At 39.9% G+C, this 22,631-nt stretch overlaps 1 protein-coding gene and 1 long non-coding RNA gene across 2 annotated transcripts; one reads left to right on the forward strand and one right to left on the reverse strand.

Moving 5' to 3' along the window:
- Nucleotides 1-124: 124 nt before the first annotated feature.
- On the reverse strand, nucleotides 125-19,753 carry lama4 (laminin, alpha 4). Its single transcript, XM_011618960.2, has 32 exons — nucleotides 19,294-19,753; nucleotides 15,877-15,978; nucleotides 15,681-15,808; nucleotides 15,524-15,604; nucleotides 14,833-15,047; nucleotides 14,466-14,566; nucleotides 13,374-13,554; nucleotides 12,771-12,854; nucleotides 12,541-12,692; nucleotides 12,211-12,321; nucleotides 11,997-12,108; nucleotides 11,681-11,845; nucleotides 11,349-11,542; nucleotides 10,462-10,578; nucleotides 9,699-9,847; nucleotides 9,371-9,512; nucleotides 9,209-9,302; nucleotides 9,006-9,122; nucleotides 8,615-8,800; nucleotides 8,398-8,537; nucleotides 8,054-8,218; nucleotides 7,040-7,185; nucleotides 6,557-6,719; nucleotides 6,345-6,478; nucleotides 5,119-5,290; nucleotides 4,013-4,144; nucleotides 3,801-3,943; nucleotides 3,344-3,473; nucleotides 3,130-3,267; nucleotides 2,858-2,991; nucleotides 759-923; nucleotides 125-546 (listed from the first exon to the last, which is right to left on the reverse strand). The coding sequence occupies exons 1-32, from the start codon at nucleotides 19,399-19,401 to the stop codon at nucleotides 393-395; spliced, it is 4,455 nt and encodes a 1,484-aa protein (XP_011617262.1). The 5' UTR covers nucleotides 19,402-19,753; the 3' UTR covers nucleotides 125-392.
- On the forward strand, nucleotides 18,523-20,692 carry LOC115252925 (uncharacterized). The gene is made up of 2 exons (XR_003891214.1): nucleotides 18,523-18,604; nucleotides 19,731-20,692. It is a non-coding gene; the product is annotated as an uncharacterized lncRNA (long non-coding RNA).
- Nucleotides 20,693-22,631: the final 1,939 nt, after the last annotated feature.

The raw sequence follows: 22,631 nt of genomic DNA on the forward strand, positions 1-22,631 counted from the left end.
AGAAAAAAAAAACATGCAGTAAAATCTTCAGATATTGTGTATATGAAATATAAAGGGAACATTTCATGTTTTTTCCACTCTTAATCGGTGTTTCATTGTTAACTGCAAGTTGGTTTTTAAAAGAAAACTATGACATTACATAAAAAAGCAGTCATGGACAAGCCACTTCCATATATGTGACAATTTATGGATATTTTAATAGGAATAAAAATAAAAAAATGAATATTTTGTGGTAATCTCTGAGATAGGTTGTTCTCAACCAAAAACTCTCCAGAGTAGGACCCAACTTTATTGCCATCATACTTGTGTAGATATCACTCAGCACAATGAAAAACATTTGGAATAGCATGATCCAAGACTGGACAATAATTATTGGTCCCCATATTTTTATTTCATATTTGATGCCTGTGTTTGACTCTCGAAGTTTGGTCTCTTTGGATTGATAGCAGAGGAGTCGGGTGGTGCTGGAATGTACAACCCTGGAGGGAGGTGTGGACATTCTCTGTGTAGCGCTGGAAGTCCTCAGGCTCAATGTCCCGGTCTTGTCTGCAAAAATAGCAGTGACTGACTTACAGCAACATGACTTTTTTGGGAGGTTCAGTCAGAGCTTCAGGTGAAAACTCTCACACAAATAACGGAGACAGTTTAATCAAAATAAAACCAATAAGCTTGTTATGATTGGAGGTGGTAAAACAATTTATTATGGATAATTTACTAGCTGAATAAATTCAGAGCTAGAGGAGGAGAAAGGTTCTCACCTGTTGATGTAGGCATCGCTGATGCAGCCTGTGAAGTTTTTGAGGCTACTGCTTGGAGAACCTCCATAATAGAAGGACTTTACAGCTGGTCCTGATGGCGATCTCGCAGCTGATGAAGGACTTTTCTTCTCCTGCTTGTCTTTGTCATCCACGAGCAGAGAATACCTGCGGAGAATAGTTAAACGTTCCATAAAGTCCAGTTTGATTGAGTGTTGTTTTGTCATTCCTTCATGGATCTGATTATACAGTGGTATGAGAAAGTTTGGGCACCCCCTCTGAGGTTGTGTAATAATGGACTCTGCCTTCACACAAAATTATCTTGGTGGCATATCCTTCATTTGCCCATAAGAGTCAAGTGTTAGCTTGATTTCCAAACACAGATTTTAAGTATTCATAGTATGCAATTTTATGAAATTAAATCAAATGTAAAAAATAGGCTGTGCAAAAATGTGGGAACCCTTGTCATTTTGTTGCTTTGATGGCCTGTAACTAATCATCACAAGATAATTGGACACACAAAGTTGGTTTGGTGAGCTTGTTAAGCCTAGAACTTAATTGACAGTTGCATCCAATAATGACAAAAGGTATTTAAGGTGGCCAAATGCCAGTTCTCATTCTGTTTGACGCTCCTCTGAAGAGCTGCAACATGGGAGCCTCAAAACAACTTTCTGATCACCTCAAAACCAAGATTATCCAGCATTATGGTTTAGGGGAAGGTTACAAAAAGCTGTCCAAAAGATTTCAGCTGTCAGATTTTCAGCTGTCAGATTTCACTGTCAGGAACATTGTGAGGAAATGGAAGGCCACGGACACAGTTCTTTTTAAGCCCAGAAGTGGTAGGCCAAGAAAAATTGCAGAGAGGCAAAGACGAAGGATGGTCAGAATGGTTAAATACAACCCACAGACCACCTCCAAAGACTTGCAAAGATATCTTGCTGCAGACGGTGTCGCTGTGCATCAGTCAGTCAATACAGCACAATTTGCACAAGGAAAGGCTGTACGAAAGAGTGATGCGGAAGAAGCCTTTTCTTCACAGTCGTCACAAACCGAGTCTTCTGAGGTATGCAAAAGAACATTTGGACAAGCCAGTATCATTTTGGAATAAGATACTGTGGACTGATGAAACAAAAATTGAATTGTTTGGTCACAACAAGAGGCGATATGCATGACGGCAAAAGAATACAGAATTCGAAGAAAAACACCTGCTTCCCACAGTAAAATTTGGTGAAAGTTCCATCATGCTGTGGGGCTGTGTGGCCAGTGCTGGTACTGGGCATCTTGTTAAAATTGAGGGTCGCATGGATTCCACTCAGTATCAGCAGATTCTTGAGAATAATGTTCAAGAGTCTGTCACAAAGTTGAAGTTGCGCCAGGGATGGGTGTTTCAACAAGACAATGACCCCAAACATTGCTCAAAATCTACCCGAGCATTCATGCAGAGGAACAAGTACAATGTTTTGGAAAGGCCATCCCAGTCCCCAGATTTGAATATCATCGAGAATCTGTGGGATGACTTGAAGCAGGCTGTCCATGCTCGGAATCCTTCAAACGTCACTGAATTGCAGAGGTTTTGCCAGGTGGAATGGGCCAAAATACCATCATCCAGGATCCAGACACTCATACAGGCTGTTATTTTTTCAAAAGGAGGCTCTACTAAATACAAATATGATTTTTCTATTAAGGTGCCCAAATTTATGTACAGGCCTTTTTTTGTTTTGGGGCATATTGCACATTTTCTGCTAACCCAATAAACCTCATTTCACTGCTGAAATTTAATTGTGTTCATCAGTTATTTGATATATCAAAATTAAGTCGTGAATTAAAACACCCAATGATTGGTGAATAAAAATAACGCCAATTGTCAAGGGTGCCCAAACCTTCTCATACCACTGTATATTTGGCATCTAATAATAATAAACTCTATTCTTACTAAATGTACAGTAATGTAACTATTTAGTTTATGTTAAATTAAAGACAAAAACCTTGGGGTCTAATACTTTCATTATGTTATGGTTTTTTCATGCACAATTCAGATGAAGTCTGTCTATATAAGATGGAATTTACTGCAGCTGGCAGCAGCTGCAATGAGGAAAACTTACTTCTGACCACTGACTGAGGCAACTAGAAAATGGGCCTTCCCGTCATTGTACTGCTTCTTGTGCGATTTAACTCGTGTGCCTCTGCAGTTCAGGACCACAGCTCCATTCTCCAGAGAGATGATGAACTCATCAGCCTGAAGTCGGAGAAAAACACATTCCAAATTTCTACATGTCGATTTACAACAAGAGAGTTTGTTATTGTCCATGATTTGAATGCCCACTGCCTGCACTACACAGAAGAAAATGGCGTACCCCAATCACAATAGGCTTACCCCTTCATTATGGTAGAAGAGGAGTCCACTCGGCTGCATAGTCCTGAAGTTGAGTCCTCCTTCAAAGTTGTTGAAAGGAGAGATCTTTGCAGTGGATCCCAAGTATCCATTTCCACTGAAAACAGCTTTACGTGACATCTGTAATAAGACAAAATTATTTAGAGCCTTAGGAATAACAAACGATGCTTGTCTCAGTACAGAAAATATAACTTACGAAGGATTCCTCAGGGCAACCGCTACTGATGCCAATGGTTCCAGGTTGCTCAAGAAGGTTAAAGTCTTTTTTCTGGAACTGGAAACCTTTAACACAGCCTTTTAGGCCAATAGCACCAGCCAGCTCTGCCCTGTTGTCACACACACACACACACACACACACACACACATTCCTCTTTATAGCCTGCAAGGTCCCCCCATGTCTGTGTAGGATCTCTTCAGTGCTCCAGCTTCCACCCACATCAGTTTTTTTTGCCAAAGTGTACATGGTTCAGGCTAAAATTGAAAATGTAATCAAAGGCAGTAATGACTTGTGAAATCAGTAGAAGACAACATGTCTCTTTGAAACCCATTTTCGCTTAATTTTGCCTTCACCTGAGCTTGAACCTTGAGTTACTTAAACTTATATTCTTGGGAAAAAGGGAGTACCAACTCCTGGTTTAAGAAGTATACCTCACCTAGACTTTAAAATGCTGGAGGGAGCCCCTCCAATGTAGATATCTGAGAAAGGCAAAGTAGTTTTGGGGTTCTCCATTGACTTTACATGGCTCTTGTCAACCAACAAGATAACCTTCTTTGACTGGTGGTAGATGACTGAGACCTGTGGAGACAATGACCTCTAAGCTTCCACACAATGACCATAACTGGTTAAAAGACTGTGGCGACTGACCTCATGGTAGTGGGCATCGTTTATCTGTAGTTTGGAAGCATTGTTCTCCAAAAGCTGAGAACCATTGGTGAAGCCAAAGTCATACATTACACGCAGGAACCCATTCTTTAATTCTAAAAGGAAATATTTGTCCTAAAAGAAGAAAGGAAAGGAGCAAAATGATTAAATGTATTGGAATTTTACAGCTTGGAATATTTAGGCACAATCAATGTTCCCTCTAATTTTTAATGTGCCTGAGCAGATACACAAGTTCCCTGAGCACACCGAGGACCACTGTGAGCAACATCAGATGGGTACGCTGTGGCCACACACCAGTATCACGCTAGTTCAAAAGCTTGGATCATAGCAAGTTACATGGCTTATTAAAAGAATCAAATGACAGCAGCACATAAAATGAAAAAGACAAAAATCTTGTTGTTCATGAGACGTGTACTATGTTATATGTGTGAGTCCTGCTTTAACCATAGAAAGAGTCCTGGAAAAGGAAAAAATCTCACTCAGTTTCACCGCTTGTTCTTCTATTTGCACATACTCCGACAGCCATTCCATCTTAAAAGAGCCGCATTTCTTTTTTACTTTGGCTTTATGAGTGGATGTGTCTCTGCCCGTTCGTTTCGCCATGATAAGGGATTAGCATTTGCGTCTCTTAGATTCGCTGCACTGCTGTTAGCTAGCTAACATGCACGGCGAGTAAAGGCAGGGCACATACGCAAACACTGTCAGTGCTATGATTGGCTGCGTAGCGTAAGTGAACTGTATCGGATTATTGGCTGGACACCTGTCGCTCATTGAGTTACGTTGCGAAATGGTACAGAAAACAATATTATTGGTCTAATTAACTAAATTATATCAGTTCTAAAATTAGATATTAATTAATACGTTTCTGCTGAATTTTATTTTGTGCGCTGCATAGATTTTCTTGTGCGCTGAGTATGTACAAGCAGTGCGCGATTCCGCAAGCGCGCAGTTTAGAGGGAACATTGGGCACAATGTTTCATGAGAACAGATGGCCGGCAACATTTAATCTAGTAGATTTTCACTACAAGTAAAATATTTCATTGTGAAAATCAGTGTAAGTTTGATATTGTAGCTGTCTTTAGACTTACCCCATTGAGCATATAGAAAAGGATGCCATTGTTTGCAACAGTTCGCACTGCAATATCAAATCTGATGACAACACCAAATTTTCCCCTCTTTCCAATGTCAGAGATTAGCCCAAATCCTGATCCATCAAAGAGATAGCTGGTAATACGAGTCCTTGAAAATGCCAACTTGTACCTGAGGGAGGCGGGAAAGGAGCTTCACAAATCAAAACATCATGACAGACTTGCTTAAAATACCTGAAACAATAGTCAGACTTTATCTTTACATTAGACCAGTGCTTCTCAATTATTTTCTGTTACGCCCCCCCTAGGAAGAAGAAAACATTTTGAGCCCCCCGCCGTGACTATAATTAGTATCATTTGTCTATGAAATTGTTATAAGTACACCTCTGCATAACATTGTATCCTTATTAATATTAAAGAAAACAAAAAAAGAAAGAAATATAGACCAAAGCGGGTTGATTGTTGCCAATATTCGGCACGTTTTTGCCGAAAAAACTCAAGCGGCTGATCAGCGTGACTGGGGTGTAATGTCTTTAAGTGAGGGTTAGGGTTAACCAGGATTAGGGTTAACCGGGGTTAGGGTTAACCAGGGTTAGGGTTATCAGCGTGACTGGGGTGTAATGTCTTTAAGTGACGCCTTCATTTATTTGGCTTCATGCTGTCCTGCCAACATTTTTAGACAGTAAACACACCGGTCTTTCCTCGTCTCCCACCGTAGTCGCAGTGAAGCCAAGCGCTATATATGCTTCGTCATATTTCCTCGTCTGAGCTTTCGGGAGACTTTCGTATGTCTCATTATCTCCGTCTCTCTCCGCCTTTCTTTCACTGTTAAGTATTTTTTCATGCTGTCTCTTGGTGGTTTGTTCACTGCACTTCCTATCTCTTGCTCTGTGGTGTGTGCGCGCGGGATGTGCAATTACACTTTATTCTAGTACGGCAAAAAAAACAAACAAAAAAAACATGTTCTCCGGGGTCACACGGAGAACGGTCACACATCGCACTTGAGAAGCGCTGCATTAGACTCATAAACAATTGTTTGAAAAGCAGGCATGTTAGCGGCTATCTCAAGACTTAGAATAGTAACTTCTAACAAATTACTTTATCATTTTCATCAGCATATTTAGTGAAATGTAGTCAGTCTTGGAAACAAACTTTAGCATTAGTAAACTTAATGAGACATTTTAAAGGTGAGGAAATATGTATTATCCATTTACAGAAATACAGACCTGGGGCATGGTGTTGATGTTGCCATATCCATTTTGTGGGTCTCTTTAAAATTGTATAGACTGATAATGTCGGTGTTAAATGAACTTAACTCGACGCAGCCCACAAAAGGAGCGAGACTCAGAGGTGGGGGTAGCTAATTCACGGGGGAATAAAAATCCACGTTATTATCAAAGGAGATTTATTTACTGAAGTAAAGTTTATGAGGTGTTACCTTTATGTCTGGTGGGACACCACCAACAAAGAACACTACATCCTCTGGGTCAAGGTCAAACAACGAGTCAGTGCCTGGAGCTTCACCTTTCTGAATGAACTTCTGCTCATCTGTGGAGCTTTGACTGGGGATTGTCAGGAAGACTTTTCCATGTCTGCCCAACCTAGATGTAGAAAGAGACACAAGACAGGCAAGTCGAACTCTTAACAGCCTGTCCCAAACCTGCAGGTGATGTATAACACAGAAACAGAAGGTGCATCATGCCAGTCAACATTACACACTAGTAATCAGTAAGCTACATCATTAAATACCACTGAGCAGTCTATTAAAGAAACATTTGCAATGCTCAACAGGCCTGTTGTTGCCAAATAATATTTCAGAAAAGTGAAACATTAAAGCTTGTTTAAAATGTAGACAATGTGTGTGATCCAGGCAACAAGCACAATTTCCATGTCTGCTGAAACATTGCCAAAAGTTCATCACCTCTCCAATTTGATATAGTTGAAGACCGCGGGCCACTGACTGACAGGCTTTGAACTCAGAGGAATCTCTACATCTTCACCTTTGAGGTTATACACGAACACCAGGTTGTCATTCTTGATGGCTAATCCCATGTAGTCTTTCTGACCCTGTGATTGAGATGGCAGAAACATCTTCTGTTTACTCATTTTACCACCATTCACTGCCATTTTGCAACTGTCAAACATGTAATTGCTAGTTTATACGGCAGCCTCAAACCAAAGGATGATTTCCAAGGTCGTTTTCTTTGTCAACTGGATTGTTTTTGTTCTCTTTTGAAGACGTTTCACCTTTTCACCTGAGAATTGTTGGCAGGGTCGTTGGCAGGGCCGTTCACAGCCAACTCAGGTGACCACCTAGATCAGGGGTGGGCAAATCCAGTCCTCGAGGGCTGGATCCAAGCCAGACTTTCTGTCCTACAGGTAAATACTTTCACCTGGGGTTCCATTTACCTTGGTGAAAGCGGTTTCTCCCTGGTAGGATGCGAAACCTGGCTGGATTCCAGCCTTCATGGATTGGACTTGCCCATCAGAGGAGGTCAAATCCATTCCTCAAGGGTTGAATTCAAGCTGGGATTTGCAAGCTATGTCCCCTTCTGGATAGAAGGCAAAACGTCTTCAAAAGAGAAGAAAAACAGTCTAGTTGACACAGAAAACTAACTTGGATAACTATGACCTGCATGACTGAGAATCTACACAGACATACAGGATGATTTCTTTGGAGCTAGTGACAGTGATTGACTCAGAGTGATGATTCCAGTCTGCAAGGGTTATTTAAATACTGGCACACACAGCAGATGACAGCAGTGGTGACATCTCCAAGGGGCGGAGCCTTTCCACAGTAAAGAATACACTCCTACTGTTGGTGTTGGAATTTCACAGCAAACACAAGTGCTTATACTTTGGGTAATGGTGCCTGTTTGTATCTATTTTTTCATGTGGCCAAAGCAGCTTTTTTGTTGTATCTTGAGTTCCTCACATTTCTGTCTCCCAGGTACAAGATAAAGCGGTCCTCAATAGGGTCTTTGTCAGGGTCCACTCTCATGAACAAACTGATGGATGTCATAGGCTTCAGCTCCTCTAGGTTGCTTGGAGGATGAACTTGGACTGATGATTGTCCATTGAACTTCATTGACACTTGAACCTGGAGAGTGCAACAAACCAGAAGATATATTGTACCAACAAACACATTTAATAAATGCTCTATATTATTATTTCATCATATTGAAATTATATAAGATTATTTTAAACAGGAACGCGTGTGTGCACCGGTGCAAAAACATTCCAAAGCATTCACGATCCTAATGTTAGATGCCTACTCACTTTCTTGGCCACACTCCTGGCCTGGGAAATGAGCTCTCTGATCCTCAAGATGTTGCTGCTCACATTGTTCGCCGGCTTCTTCTCCTCCACCACCCTCAGCTTGTCGAGAAGCTCAGGAACCAAAACGTTGAGGTTTTCCACTACAAATTATGTTGAAAAAGAAGAAAATAGTTGTCATATGACCCCTTGACCAGTGTGCGAGCTGCGCTCATCATACCTGCTTCACCAGCAGATGAGATGGCCTCTTTGTAAGCTTCAGTGGAGTATTCATTGTTTCTCATACTATTGGCCCACTTTTCCACCTTTTTTCTGATGGGAGTGATGGTCTGAAGAACCTCTACTGAGCGGTTCAATGTGCCTTCAGCCACCTCGAGAGTTAACTCCAGCCGCTGGGGTGTTCTGTCTGCAAAAAGCAGCCGATAAAAATGTGCATACAATTAAACTGGTACTGGTACATCAAATAGCGATAATATGCTAATATTCCTCAACAAAAAAGTATGGTTTTGGTCATTTAGGTTGTCTCACTTCACTCCAGTTGGACAAAGACATGTTGAATCATCGTTAACGTAATTGTATAATTGTGTCATATGCCAGTGTAATGTGTATACCTGCAAAAATTTCCCTCATGCTGTCTTTTATTTCTGAAAGTTTGTTTGAGTTTTTGTCCATGGTCTCCTTGGTCTCCTCAATGTATTTTAACGTATCCACCACCTCAGTTTCCGCCTCTAATACACGAAGACAAAAACACTAAAGCATCAAGTTTACACCCAAAAATATCTCATATTTCATTTTGAAGAAACAAAGCTCATACCAATTTGTTCTGAGTGTAATGTAACAGACTCTTTGAAAACATGACCACTCTGAGTGATCAGTTGCCCGAGCAGAATGCTGATCTCAGCAACGGCCTGAAACACAGAAGCGGTTGACTGTGGTTTGTGAGAACTATCATGGCTTTAAGAGTTGTGAGACCTACCTCCTCGGCTCCCTCGGACATGGTGAATGTGGTGAGTGAGGTGATGTTTGCATCATCAATGTATTTCACAATGTTGTTGTAGACATTGGCAGCACTTATTGCTCTCTGAACAAAGCCATTGGCATCGCTCTCTTTCAAATCCCTGGAGGAGAATGATACCGGTACAATAATAACTATTTATGTGTTATTGCCAAGCTTGGAACTGATTCAGAAATTAAAACGCATTTTAAATCAGCCACTTACTTAAAACTCGCTCATATTTTTATTTAAGAAATTACTACATTTACGCTATGATGTGGATTTTGTTTTCTCATTAGAGATGTCTCACTCTTCAAGTTCATTGGCTTGTCTTTCCAGATTCTCAGCATGGTCATCGGCCCTCTGGACCAGCTCTCTGTCGGCCAACGAGAGACGCTCGGACTTTTCTGCCAGTTTGAGAGTGGCTCCATCAATTGCTGCATGGTACTCACTAACGTTCTGTAGGTCAGACAAATACAGGAATATGTTACTCAAAATGTGTACAAAGCCCCTCACCTGAAGATTAGAACTTTTTCCCTTTTATATAAAATAAAACACACACCCGTACATTTATAATTCTGTGGAGACCGTAAATGACACCACGGCCCTTAACTTTAACCATCACAACTAAATGTCCAACCAGAACCTTAGCCATCATGCAGTAGAGCTCTACTCCTTCCTAAAACCATGTACCACTGTACATTAACCTAACAACCAGGTCCTCACTATGCACTAACACACGCATGTACACATGCACAAACATGTTCATGGTTTCAATGCTACCACAGGATGGCTGTGGCTTCCAACAACGTAACTCCAACAAGGTGCAGGACTTAAAATGGAGAGCTCAGAATCAGATTACGGTATCCAGCATCACAACGTGATGCAGTATTTGTGTCAGGAATCCATTAATGAATTAATTGAATACAGTCTGAGACACAACAGCTCTCTGTAATTGCCTATTAGATTATGCTACATATCCTCCCATTAAGTAACCCATGACCAGACTTTATCTCATAACTGGGGGTCAAATGGGGGCTTAGGTCAATGAGTCTAAATACGGCACACCTCACCTGAACTAAAGCGTCCATGTCAACCACAATCCCATCTGTCTCATAGACTAGGCCTTTGGTTGCCTCCAGGGTTTCATTGATGGAAGTGAAGTCTTCCGACAGTCTTCGCTGCTTGGCCTGCAAAAGTTATGAATAAAACACAATGTGCCGTGAGTTGGAAAGTTATGTTACCATATTAACACAGTGTTGCCATGTAAACATACTAATGTCCCTTTTTTTCCCGACAAGGTGTTCACATGTAATGCAAAAAAGGGACAACTTGTGGGCTTTTAACAGAAGGACTTAATGGCAGGGTAACCAAGGACACTGTGAACACTGTGACTACAGTGACTACAGAGGTCGACTGGTCTGTGCTGTAACAAGGAAGAGCTCTAGACTAAGAGAGGCACCATGTTTGGTTAGTGCCCCATTCATGACAATGATGCACAACAGTGACCCTGATTATGGAGATCCGCAGTCCTGATAACACGCATGTAAAAGAATGCAATAACAACAACAGAAAATTCTGAAAGTTCTTTGGATCAATTGTGATTAAAGTTCATTTGTGTATTACACACTAACCAAGGTAGTTTTCTCTGTCAACTGGAAAAACTACCTTGGATACGATGACCTGGATAATTGAGAATCTACACAGCCATTACACACTAACATTTTCACAAACTCTGATGCATGCAAGTAGCCATGACTGAGGTTTTGCCTAGCCTCAGTGTTGAAGTCTTGTCTGTGGCGTGATAGAAAATGAATCCGGTAGTGTCATGGGAAAATAGTCAGCCCCTGCGTAGGCCTCCTCTAAATGCTTCTGCTCAAAACTCCCACAGATGGTTCTGAGACAGACTGACATGCTCGACACACATCAACCAGATTTCCCTTGTGAACTGGTGAGATACCTCATGCCTCTGGAATTTGAGGCTGTTGGCTCGATTCTGGTCAGTCATCTGCTGGACGGTGGCGGTTGTATTCTGAAGGAAAGCCTGTGCATCAGACAGCTTAGCGTTGAAGTGGGACAGGATCTCCTGAACAGGTGGGAGACGGCTGTTGGTGATCATCAGCTTTTTTTCCAATTGACGGACACGACGTTGTACTTGAAACATAAGCAGAACCAGAAACAGCTTCAGTTTAGTTTTTCATTTTGATTCCTGTAAATATAGCAACTGCATACTATTAATAAATGTGATAATATTTTGACAGTGGAGATAGTCAGACATGGGCTTCTCCTCACAGTCATGTGCTTCACTTGACTCATCAGTGGCTATGGGCTCCTGAGGAGACAGATCCATTTTCCTCATCCAGGCCACCATCCCCTGTGCTACTTCTGTGCTTTTCCTGACCACCTCTGGATCCACATCCTGTTGATCACGGTACAGCTCCCAGTCGTGGATCATCTCTGTCCAAAAAACTTCCAAGCTTACCCAGGCTCCGAATAAATCAGCATATATTGAAAGCATTTAAATACTGTAAATGTGATGTTGTTTATATTGATCGCTGAAAAAAGAGGAAGCAACATAAAAGAGAAAAAGAATAAAAGGCCAGTTCACCTTCAATCAGCACATTGAATTCATTTAGGTCTGTATTGAGCTGCTCAGCCTTGGTTAGTGTCTCTGATGTTTTGTTGTCCAATATGCTCCCCAGAGTCTTCACTACATCCTCCTAAAATGAATAATCCAATAACCAGTCAATCACTATGTCTATTCAATTTTCTACCTTGTAGAATTAATAGCATATCCAATCAAAGATGTATCTTTTGCTGACAGATTTGTCTAGTTGCAGGATGTCTAATGCAATAGTTTCTGCAGCCTCCTTCAACTCCTCAGTTCGGCTCTTCATCAAAGAGGACTGGTTGCTCCAATTATCAAAGTGAGCCTGTAGGGAAATTATATTTCAATGAATAGCTTAAAAAATAATCAGAAATCTTTAGACACATCACCTAATTTAAAAAATATTGTACCAAACAATATGTCAACATATCTCTCACTGATCCACAGTCCAAAATCAAAGCTAATAAAGCTCAACTATTAATGTGATTAAACACAGAGTTCAAGTTAAGCAAACTCTATATTGTTGTGAAAGGAAGCAGAGAACCTGGAGACGATGAGTGGTGTAGTTGTAGTACTTGAGCTTGTCATTAGCAGCAGCACCAGTTGAGATGTTTAACACTGCAACTTTCAGCTGGTCCAGTGTCTTATTGGACTGTTTTAAGTCACCAATTAGATGCCAGATGCACTCGTCACAACCTGAAACATTTGTAGTTGATATTTGGCCTTTAAAAGTAAAAGCTTTTCATTAACATTCATTAGCATTCATTAACTTACTGTTGTTGCACAGATTGACCGTTGCTGCCTCCAACAGGCACTCTCCCGTCTGCATGTCACAGTGGCCACTCTCACAATCACATTCTGTAAAAGCAAGCAAATCGAGTCTTATTTGACTGTATGAGCATGGGTTTCGATGTTAAAGCAGCTGGAAAAAAATAAAATAAACACACATATATATCATGACTCTGAGATGACGGTTTGGCAGGATGCCTTCACATCTGTCTTATGGCCAATCCGAAGTGGGCATAATGGCTTTTTCAGCTGCCTATGTTGAGAGACTCTAGCTTTGTGGTGATGTCATCCAGTCTCAGCCTAGAGCTCTGATAACATGTGCACAGAGCTTTCCTATCATGTGCACAGAGCTCACCTATCATGTGTGCGACTGTGGTAGTGCAAGTAATACGAGTGTTCAAACTTTCAGACAAATATTTGCCGGGGGATTTGTCCAATGTAAAATTTTAGGAACAGACAACAAGCCTTATTTGATTATAATAATCTTTTATATTTATGGTACTGAGTATATGCAAACCCTTTATTTGTTGTTAAAGAAAAGAGCTAGAAAGGACAAGAGAACATGGACATTAAGGACAGATGGCTTACTCTGGCAACCAGCAGGGCTATAATTCCAGAAGCCAGGGAGGCAGCGCTCACAGTACCGACCTCCCGCTCCGGGGAGACACGGACAGCTGTGGGTGAGAGGGTGGCAGGTGGAGCGAGTGGAAGCTTGACCACATTCACATCTTCGACAGCCCTGACAGCTGGAAAAGCCTGAGTAGCCCTCCTATGTGACAAGAGTATTAGAAAATGCCATTTATACATAAGTGAGTACAGGAAGTAATTATAGTGAACAAAAAGGCAGCTACACAATTGATAATTAGGTTCAATGTGCTATTTTAAGCCACATGTGCAACAGTTCTGTAGAATTCTAAAATGACACTAGTCTGGAAGTTCATAGTTTAAAACATCCTCAAAACTATTCAGTAAATTAAATGAATAAGGCAGCAGTGATATTAGTTTATGTTAGTGTCATTAGAGGACTCCGTCAGACACTGTACAGATTAGTGACTCTTTCAGGAGTTAACATTAGCTTATTCAGTGCCTCAGTTTGCCAATGAGATATGGAAACATTCCTAAATGTATGCATTTTAGGATTTTTATCAAGGTAACAAGAGTGCTTAACCTTTCCAATTACTAACACTTAATATCAGAATCCCACCTTATACAAATGTAAACTACATGTTACAGATAGATTTGGGAAATTTGTCACTGTTTTTCTGATAATTGGCAGAATTATATTTTCCCAAATGTAGCTTTGCTTGTACCACTCTCTGATAAAGGAAGGAAACCATAGTTGATAATCCAGTGAGAGTGTATTTAAGAAAATACCAACAGATTTGAAGACAAGAATATTAATTTATCAATGGTATGTAGTAATATGCATGGCAATGGTGGGGGCAGAGGGGGACAAAGATAAGACACATCATTTTAGTATAAGACATTTAATTTAAACTTCAGCCATGCACAGATAATTTTTCCTCTAGCAATAGTATGATTTCAGGTATGTGTCACTAATTTGTTGATCTGTAGAACTGTATTGTTGTTCCAAAGGGGAAGATTTGCTCAGGCCGTGAAACAGGAAAATTCTGGCTGTAATGGTAGATTTACATTCCTGAGTCACATGGTTCCTCTCACCTCACACTGGTCACATAGTCGTCCAATGACACCCGGTTTGCAGTGACACATTCCTGTTCTGTCATCGCAAGAAGAGGTGCCGCATTTATTGCACTCACACTCTGTGACACACACATATGAAAAAAGGTCACCTGACATCGCCAGAGTAAGTACTCCCTGAGCCTCAGTCAGAAAACAATAAACTCTGATCCGAGATGGGGAACTGGTCTGACGCATAGAAATAGATAAATTACTAAAGCTCGCAAATACAGTTGTATTTAGTCATGCTGTAACAGATAAGAAGAATTCTGATGTAACTGGTATATTACAGTTATATTCAGGATTTATTTTTCGATTTTTATGTTCCGTGGGAAGCAGTGTACTCTACCTTGGCAGTTTTTGGCAATGATGGCATCTCCATAGAATCCTGGGGCACATTGCTCACATTTGGCTCCAGCTGTGTTGCCCCAGCAGTGCTGACAGTGGCCCGTGACATTGTGGCACTCATTGACTATCAGATTGGGGTCTGAGTTCCCATTACAGTCACATCTTTTACAGGAGCTACCAATTGTCATTGGGTTGCCATAGTACCCTGGGGCACACCTAAATGTAAGAACAACTAAAATAAATGACATTTTCTATACAAAAGAAATACAAATAATATGAAAGAAAAGTGAGGTTAAGCCTACCCTGCAACTAAAAGACCTGGAGTCATGTCTATTTTAGCTAACATTCAAACTAAATAGGAAACTGAACCCATAATTCATACCTGCAGGTACAGGTCAATAGATTAAGGGTAACCTGCCTTGTGGCAGCCTTGTATTCAATGGAACTGCTTTTGTCTTCATCTTTATTATTCATTCAAAATGTGTACAGTATATAGAGTAGATCATATTAGCAGAGGCAGTAGATGCAAAGCCATACAAACATAAAAATACAATCAAAAAGGTTGGAATTCTAATTGCACAAGAGAAGATCCAGCAGATGCACGTGGACACACATTGCTATTGGGCTCTAATATGTAATACTTTCGGACTCCATGGAGCATCGTAAGAACCCTGCTTAGCTCAGGCACTGACCTTTCACAGAAGTGTCCAGCATAGCCATTCTGGCACTTGCACCGCAGAATGTCTTCTCCTCTGTCACAGTAGACTGCAAAGCTAGCCAAACACTTTGGGGTCAGTTTTTCCATACATGACTGCCAGCATACAAACTTGAGGTGAGTGAGCAGCTTACTTATTGGAAACAACCGAGAGGGGACAAGCACAGGGTCGGCAGGAATGGCGTCCAAGCAGACTGGGAGTCAGCATATAGCCATCTTCACACCTTTCACAGTAATTACCTGTACTGTGGTCCCTGCAATTCTGTTATATGGATTAATGCAATGCAGCTTACATAATAGCAAAGCAACTGCTAAAATACTAACACTTACTCTACAGATGCCAGTAATGTCATCACAGGAATCTGCATGGCCTTTGCAGTTACATGGTAAGCACACATTCTGCTCACTCAGGAAAGATCCCTTTCTGCATACCTGCAGAGTTAAAAGAAACAGAAGAGTTACTTTACAGTCTGACAATCATTTGATCTTTTTCTTATCAACCCGCTACTAAAAAAACAACATTTTGTTCAATCATCCATCCACAGGTTGCCAGAAGATTGAAGGAAAGATTTTTTTTCAGTTGATTCAATTTGATCATAAATGAGACTTTTATTGCTTTAAAATCCTTATCGTTACACGAATTTGTACCTAACTCAAAATAACACGAGAAGGGGAAACCCTAACAGACAGAGTGCCTCTTGGAGGACTATTTCCTGTCTAGAGTTTATTTCTCACATCTCTTGGGTTTCTCAGGATGGTGTGATGTCAGAGTTCAGACTCATGACCCTCACCCTCTAAACTCCTACACACACACGCACACACGCACACACACACACAAAGACCTTTGAAGACCCTTCACAACAACGCCATTCAATGCAGCATACAAAAGCGCTCATGTCTTCTGCTGTCTGTAAAACCTCCATAGATTTCCAGAACATTCCACGTCCTTTCAGAAAAGAGTCATTTTCCCATTTTATTTACAGCTGTTCTTTGAGTTAAAAAATATTTATTTCTCATCTCCTACAATAATGTGAAAAGCAGATATTATTTCCTTATGCATTTATTTTAACATTCCTGAAAATAGAGTTAATCAAGAAAATGCAGTAATTGCACATTTTTATTGATAGTTGTATCCATGATTGCCAATAAAGTAAAACTTTGTGGGGAATTTACCATCTGTTGAACTAGTTTGCAACCATCCAGAGTTATTAGCTTTGTGTCAGAGTGTGATGATTCAAACAGCTGCAGTGTGTACACACAGCCAGGGGCCTCAAAGATGGAACAGATGGTCTTTGAGTACAACATGGACTTTTAAGATGCTGCTAAAATAAGAGAAATGTGACTCAAGCATTAAACACAGCGGTGTTTCTGCTAACAATTCTATGCCCATATTTATACTTTGTGAATAGACGCCTGGATAGTTGCCTCATACTTCTTCACTTTCTGCTATGAACCTTAAAGTTACTCCGCCGCTGTTGTGCTGGACCAGTTTTATCTTTAAAAATACAGCAAATTAACTCAAACTTTGTTTTTAATCTGTAGTTGTTTTTGGAATTAACAAATTATCTATTTCTTTCACACCCTTGTTCAGCTAGTGTTCTTATTGTATAATTTATTAGGTTTCTAAAGGATTTGGTTCTGCTTGAGAATATCCAGTAATATCCAACATTGCTGCTTTTTCCTTGATTGCTAATGCTAAAATGACACACAGACAGCAAAAAGTCTCCAAAACAGTTTCTGCTTTACACACATTTTACAATTCAAAATGGCACTTTGTAAATGCACTGACTATTGTTCTCTGCATAAAACACAACAATCTGACATAAAGTCCTACATTTGCTAAATGTTTCATAACACTGCCACTAAAAATTATACTACTTTAGTTCATTGTTACTTTAGTTAAAGGTGAGTTTCCAAAAAAGGGAAGGTGCTTCTTCCCTTGATGCCTGTCAAGGGAAAATATTGGGCGAGCATATTTTTGTTTACTCTAGTGTAAATATATCTGCAGTGCAACTGTTACATTGAGTCATTCGAACAATGTAAAGAATATTCTACCATTTGAGCTTTTTAAGCATTATGGCAAAGTATACTAAAGATTACTGTGCTTCCAACCTGTATGTAGTTGGATAGACATATTAATGATGTGTGATGTGTTGAAGATGCTATATGTTGTTTTGGTTGCAGTCCATTTGTTTTATAGTTTGGGGGTGTGGTTTTGTGAATTGTGTTGAATACTTAAAAAAAACAATCTGGTTTGCAAAATTGCGTTTTAGCAATTAGAAAAGAGAAAGCTGTAATACAACCTCCCTGCAGTGTGTGTAAGGACCTGTCATGCAAGTATAAATTAAATAAATATTATTGGCTGGTATTCTGACTTTTAATATAATACCAAGCTGCAAAGAGAGTTGAAGAATTAAATGGATTAGTTCAAGTTTGAAGGTTTAATCTAATTTTCGTTTCACCTTCAACTGGAGCTGGCAGCTGTGTTCATACTGTCCTTGGCGAGACATTTAGTCATCATCAGGAAATAACACATTCTGGGTCATGAGAATCCTCAGTCAGTCTTGATCCTGAGCTGACATAATTTGGCCAGTTTTATGGGTAAATACTTGCACTGCTTGAGTCTCCACGATGCTGCGACAAAAGTCAAACCATCTGACTCAGAAAGTTCAATTGTCAAAAATACCTAAAGCTGTTTTTAATGACAGTCACGCTATAACAGTTGGACACTTGGGTTTCTTCTAGATTCTTATTTTTAATCTTAGTATTTGAATTCGCTTATGACATGTGGCCATAAGATTAAATTAGCCCGCAGGACATGTCTACCACATGATAACATCATGGTAAGATCTATCTATGGATGTAAAGGAATGCATTGTTGACAATAAAACAACAAATACTTCATGTTCCAAAAGTTGGACAACATTAAAAACTCAGCCCATTCTAACTGTCAATAATAAAAAGGAGTGGCCCCAGCACCGATCCCTGCTGCATGCTGTGTCCTAGTGTAAGTGAGATGGATCAGCATTTCTCCCTCGTACAAGCTGCCATAACTGAGGTAAGGGAAGTTCAGTGACATAAAATATTAAAGAGTGAATCAAAATAAGAATTGCAATACCCATATTTATTCATTAGTTTTTATTTGAAGTTGTTGCCTATGGCTATTCTAGTTAGCCAGTTCAAGTTTGATTATTTCACAGGAAAATTTAATGAAGGGAAATCATTTCCATGTCCATTCGTCTTCCAGCACTTTTGTTTTAGGCAAATTTGGGATACTTTTGAAAACACACATTTAAACTAAAACTTTGAACTTTCTCTCTCTAAAGATTAAAGGCTGAATGACCCAAGACAACATAGAAACCTACGTTACATTATTTTTCTCTATGTTAAGCGACTGTTTGACTTCTGTTGATTTTTTTCTCTCTGGGGTGTTGCTCAACACTGAGCAGTTGGTTTCCATTAGGGAACAGTCAGGGAGGGGCATGACAGTAATGGAGACAGTCTCTCAGAGTCCATGGGAGCTTTAACTCTGAGCTAGCTCTTATAACACAAACACACACGTGGGCAGAAGCAGAGCTGTCTGAGAGTCACATTTAAGTCTTATGACAACCCCCAAAGAGAAACTAACCTATATTATCCTGAGCTGTTATGAAGTTAACAGTTGTCAGAAATCCATCAAATTAACACAGCCATACTATTACAGTCAGTCAGTTTGACAGCCCAAAAACTTTGATTAAAATATCTTACGTTGATCACTGAATGTTGCTGCTCCCCAAGCCTGGCAGCAAAAGCTGGACAGAATATCCCTGAAAAGATGTAGAGAAGGCAGAGACAGGGCAGAGATTCAGCAGCCATGTTTGTGTGATCCCCTCTTTGTCAGCGTCTGCTGGCTGATTCTCAGGGCAGCTCTTCTTGCACTGCTCCCACAGTTGGCTTGACTTTCCCACTGTTCCAATCTCCAGATGCAGCCTTTGTCCCAGCCTCAGCTCCGTCCCGTAAAACAAACTTGTGTGCACTTCCTCTCCTTCCTCTCCCCCTCCCTTCCCTTATTCCTCTCCCCTAGCTCAAGACTGTGACCAAATCATATGGGGATGGTAGGGCTGGAGAAATAGATAGAAATAGAGGTGGACACTACAAGGTGGACAGTGAAATCCGAAACAGCTGCCATGTGTTTGTTTTCCAAGGTTGAACCTTCAAAAGCTGCAAAACTTTGAAGACATTGTGTGAGGTCATCAACAGGAAGAGTGTGGACCGGATACTTCCAGCACAAAAGATTTGCTATTCGGGAAGAAAAATGGCCGCTTGAAACAGAAGATCTGAACTTTGGTTAATGTGACATGTGATGCAATGTGTTTTTGCACTAATTGGAATTATGGGCAAAAAAATATCTGGCCCTTTTTTTTTTTTTTTATAAAGATGGCCTCAGTCACGTCCTGACTCAGACAACAGAAGCTAAATGAGAAAGATGAGACATGTTTAATTGTGACCTGAACTGAGGGGAAAAAGATAAATTACATAAAGTAAGATAAGATAAGGTAAGATAAGAGATAAAGGTGAATTTGCCCAGTTTTAACCTCTTAGTGAAATAATTGAATAATTGATAAAGAGCTGGAAAAAACTACTTAACAGCACGTGCTTCTGTTAGCTCACTGTGAAAGATACCTTGCACACTGAGAGTAAAGTCCAAAAAAGGCTGGCTTAATCTTGGGTGGTCTTCATTGCCAACCTATTCAGTTAAACCATTGGAGTCATCCAAAGCCTCTGCTGAGTTCAGCAAAAGAGCGACCCTGCCTTCTGATCCAGACAAAACAGGGAGAAATTCATCTACACACTTAGTTCAGTACAACAGCTTGTTACAGGCAATTGTACATGTAATTTAAAAAAAGGCTGCTTTAAACTCATGAAGTGAGTGTCCCACATCCAGCTCAGCTCGCTGTGTGTGTGTTTGTGCGTGTGGGTTCAGAGGGTACAGCGGGTCAATCCTCAGTCCACGGTGTCTCCTTACACACATACCAGAAAAAAGTATGACCTCAGTGATAACATTCTGGATTTCATGGTTGACAGCCCTAACAGATAGTTTCATATAAAAATATCAGTTAACATTTGCTTCATTATTTTGTCTGAAATAAAGTCAATTTAAAGAAAACTAATCTGTTTCGTCTCTTTTGCTATCTGAGGTCCTGAAGATCATGTCAATCAAATGGTAATTCTCATACATGGATTTGTCCACACTTTCAGAATCTTTTAACATATTAATAACCCCATCAATAATTTCTTTGCAGTATTTACATCAAGAAACATTTTACCTAAATTACTGAAATTATTTATTATACTCCTCCACATCCTTACTTCAAAAAAGGTCAGATTACTGGTAAGGATCTCTCTCTCTTTTTTGTATATATAACACAAAAATGAGCATTTCAAGTACCTGTCTTTTGTCCTGGAACAGGGTGACAACCTGCATAAATGGATTTTGGAAAAATAGTTACAGCTGAATCATTGTCTGGCCATCTTAATGGACTAAAGATATGCATTTTTACTTTTTTTCTTCAGTGAGAATTATATCTCAGAGCATAGATTAGAAACAGATGTTGAGAGGAGGGGGTGTGAGAAAGACTGGAGGGTCTGACTTGGTTGGGAAAATCGAGTGAGTCGGCTTCCAGTTCAGCTTCTCTACTTAAAATCACTAATATATGAGTGCAGAGATGTCCTAAAAAACAATGATCAAAGAAGAGTAGTGCAATTCAATTAGGTAGCATGAGTTCCTTAAATTTTTGGAGCTAATTTGAAATAGTTAATGAATCTTTACATTACATTCATGCATTAAATGTTGTAAACAAGTTTTGATTTTTTTCCACCAACTATAGGAAGCAACATTATGCAAAAATTCATGCATTAGAAACATTATAAACAATAAATTGTTCTTGATGGAGTGATGCATGTGATTTAAAGTGCATGCATTAGAATACAATTTGAAATGTTAATAAAAAAAAAGATTTGGAAAAATGTGGTATGAAAAGAAAAACATACACTACTCAGATTATATATCCGTAACATGGATAGTATAGCTGCCGCTGTAGAAGTGAAAAAGAACACAGGATGCAGGATATTCAGCAACATGTTACTGAATTCTAGTGTCTGCCAACAACCTCAGCTGTAATAACAGGCTCCCTCAGAAGGTTTACTGTACCGTTAGTACTCCAGGACTTAGATTTACAGAGCATCGTTCATAATGCCATCTGTTTAAAGCATACACTTTTAAATACTTCCCATGGTATTTTGTAACATTGTCACATTGCATGCTTTAGCTATCCCAGTGTTGGGCTGAACCATAATTGACCACGCACAGACAGAGACACACACGCACGCATGCACGCACGCATGCACGCCCATTTTTTCAAGAGCAGAACACAGGACCCTAATAGAACTCCCTCATAACCATGCATCATCATTAAACCAAAGAACGAAACATATTAAAAATACCTATCAAACACTATCCAACCACAAACCCATCAAAAATTCAGACAATAATTCAAACACTGACCAATAAAAAAAATATTTTCTGCTCAAATAATCCACATCATGATACTCCCCAAAATTCATTAATTGACCACCCGCTAGACACTTGGACCATCACCTATGAGGTTCCTCCTGGCTGACCCATCATCTTGGACTGCAACAGTGCCACAGCTCAGACCTTTGGTTTTCACCTTTTTACACAAAATCATAGCCTCAACACAATGTCAACCACAACTTGCATAACATAATACAGTCAACATCAGATCACTTTCACAACCACAAATAATCTCACACTACAAAGGCAGTACAACAAATACATTCAAAACTTATACACCAACACAGTGTTTCCTTCATTAGGCTCCATATCTCTTCAGGCTTCCAAAATACAGTAGTTAATATCATTACATGCACATAGAAACAAAACATTCCACCCACACCCATTCACAACATCTCTACAGTATAATATAGTGGATGTTGACTTTGTTCAACATCTCCAGTCACATTCTGTCTGCCATCTCATCATTCAGGCTTCAGACAAATAACCCCCATTTGGACACAAGGACAGA

The sequence above is a fragment of the Takifugu rubripes genome, chromosome 16 (genome assembly GCF_901000725.2).
Source record: "Takifugu rubripes chromosome 16, fTakRub1.2, whole genome shotgun sequence".
Lineage (NCBI taxonomy): Eukaryota > Metazoa > Chordata > Actinopteri > Tetraodontiformes > Tetraodontidae > Takifugu > Takifugu rubripes.

Bases quoted from the DNA above. Each gene is read 5' to 3' on its own strand.
- lama4 (XM_011618960.2), bottom strand. From the start codon at position 19,401: ATGGCTGCTGAATCTCTGCCCTGTCTCTGCCTTCTCTACATCTTTTCA. The intron at 9,303-9,370 runs GTAGGTCTCACA...TCTGTGTTTCAG, and splicing joins TGTCCGAGGGAGCCGAGGAG to GCCGTTGCTGAGATCAGCAT. The intron at 3,944-4,012 runs GTCAGTCGCCAC...TTGTCTCCACAG, and splicing joins ACGATGCCCACTACCATGAG to GTCTCAGTCATCTACCACCA.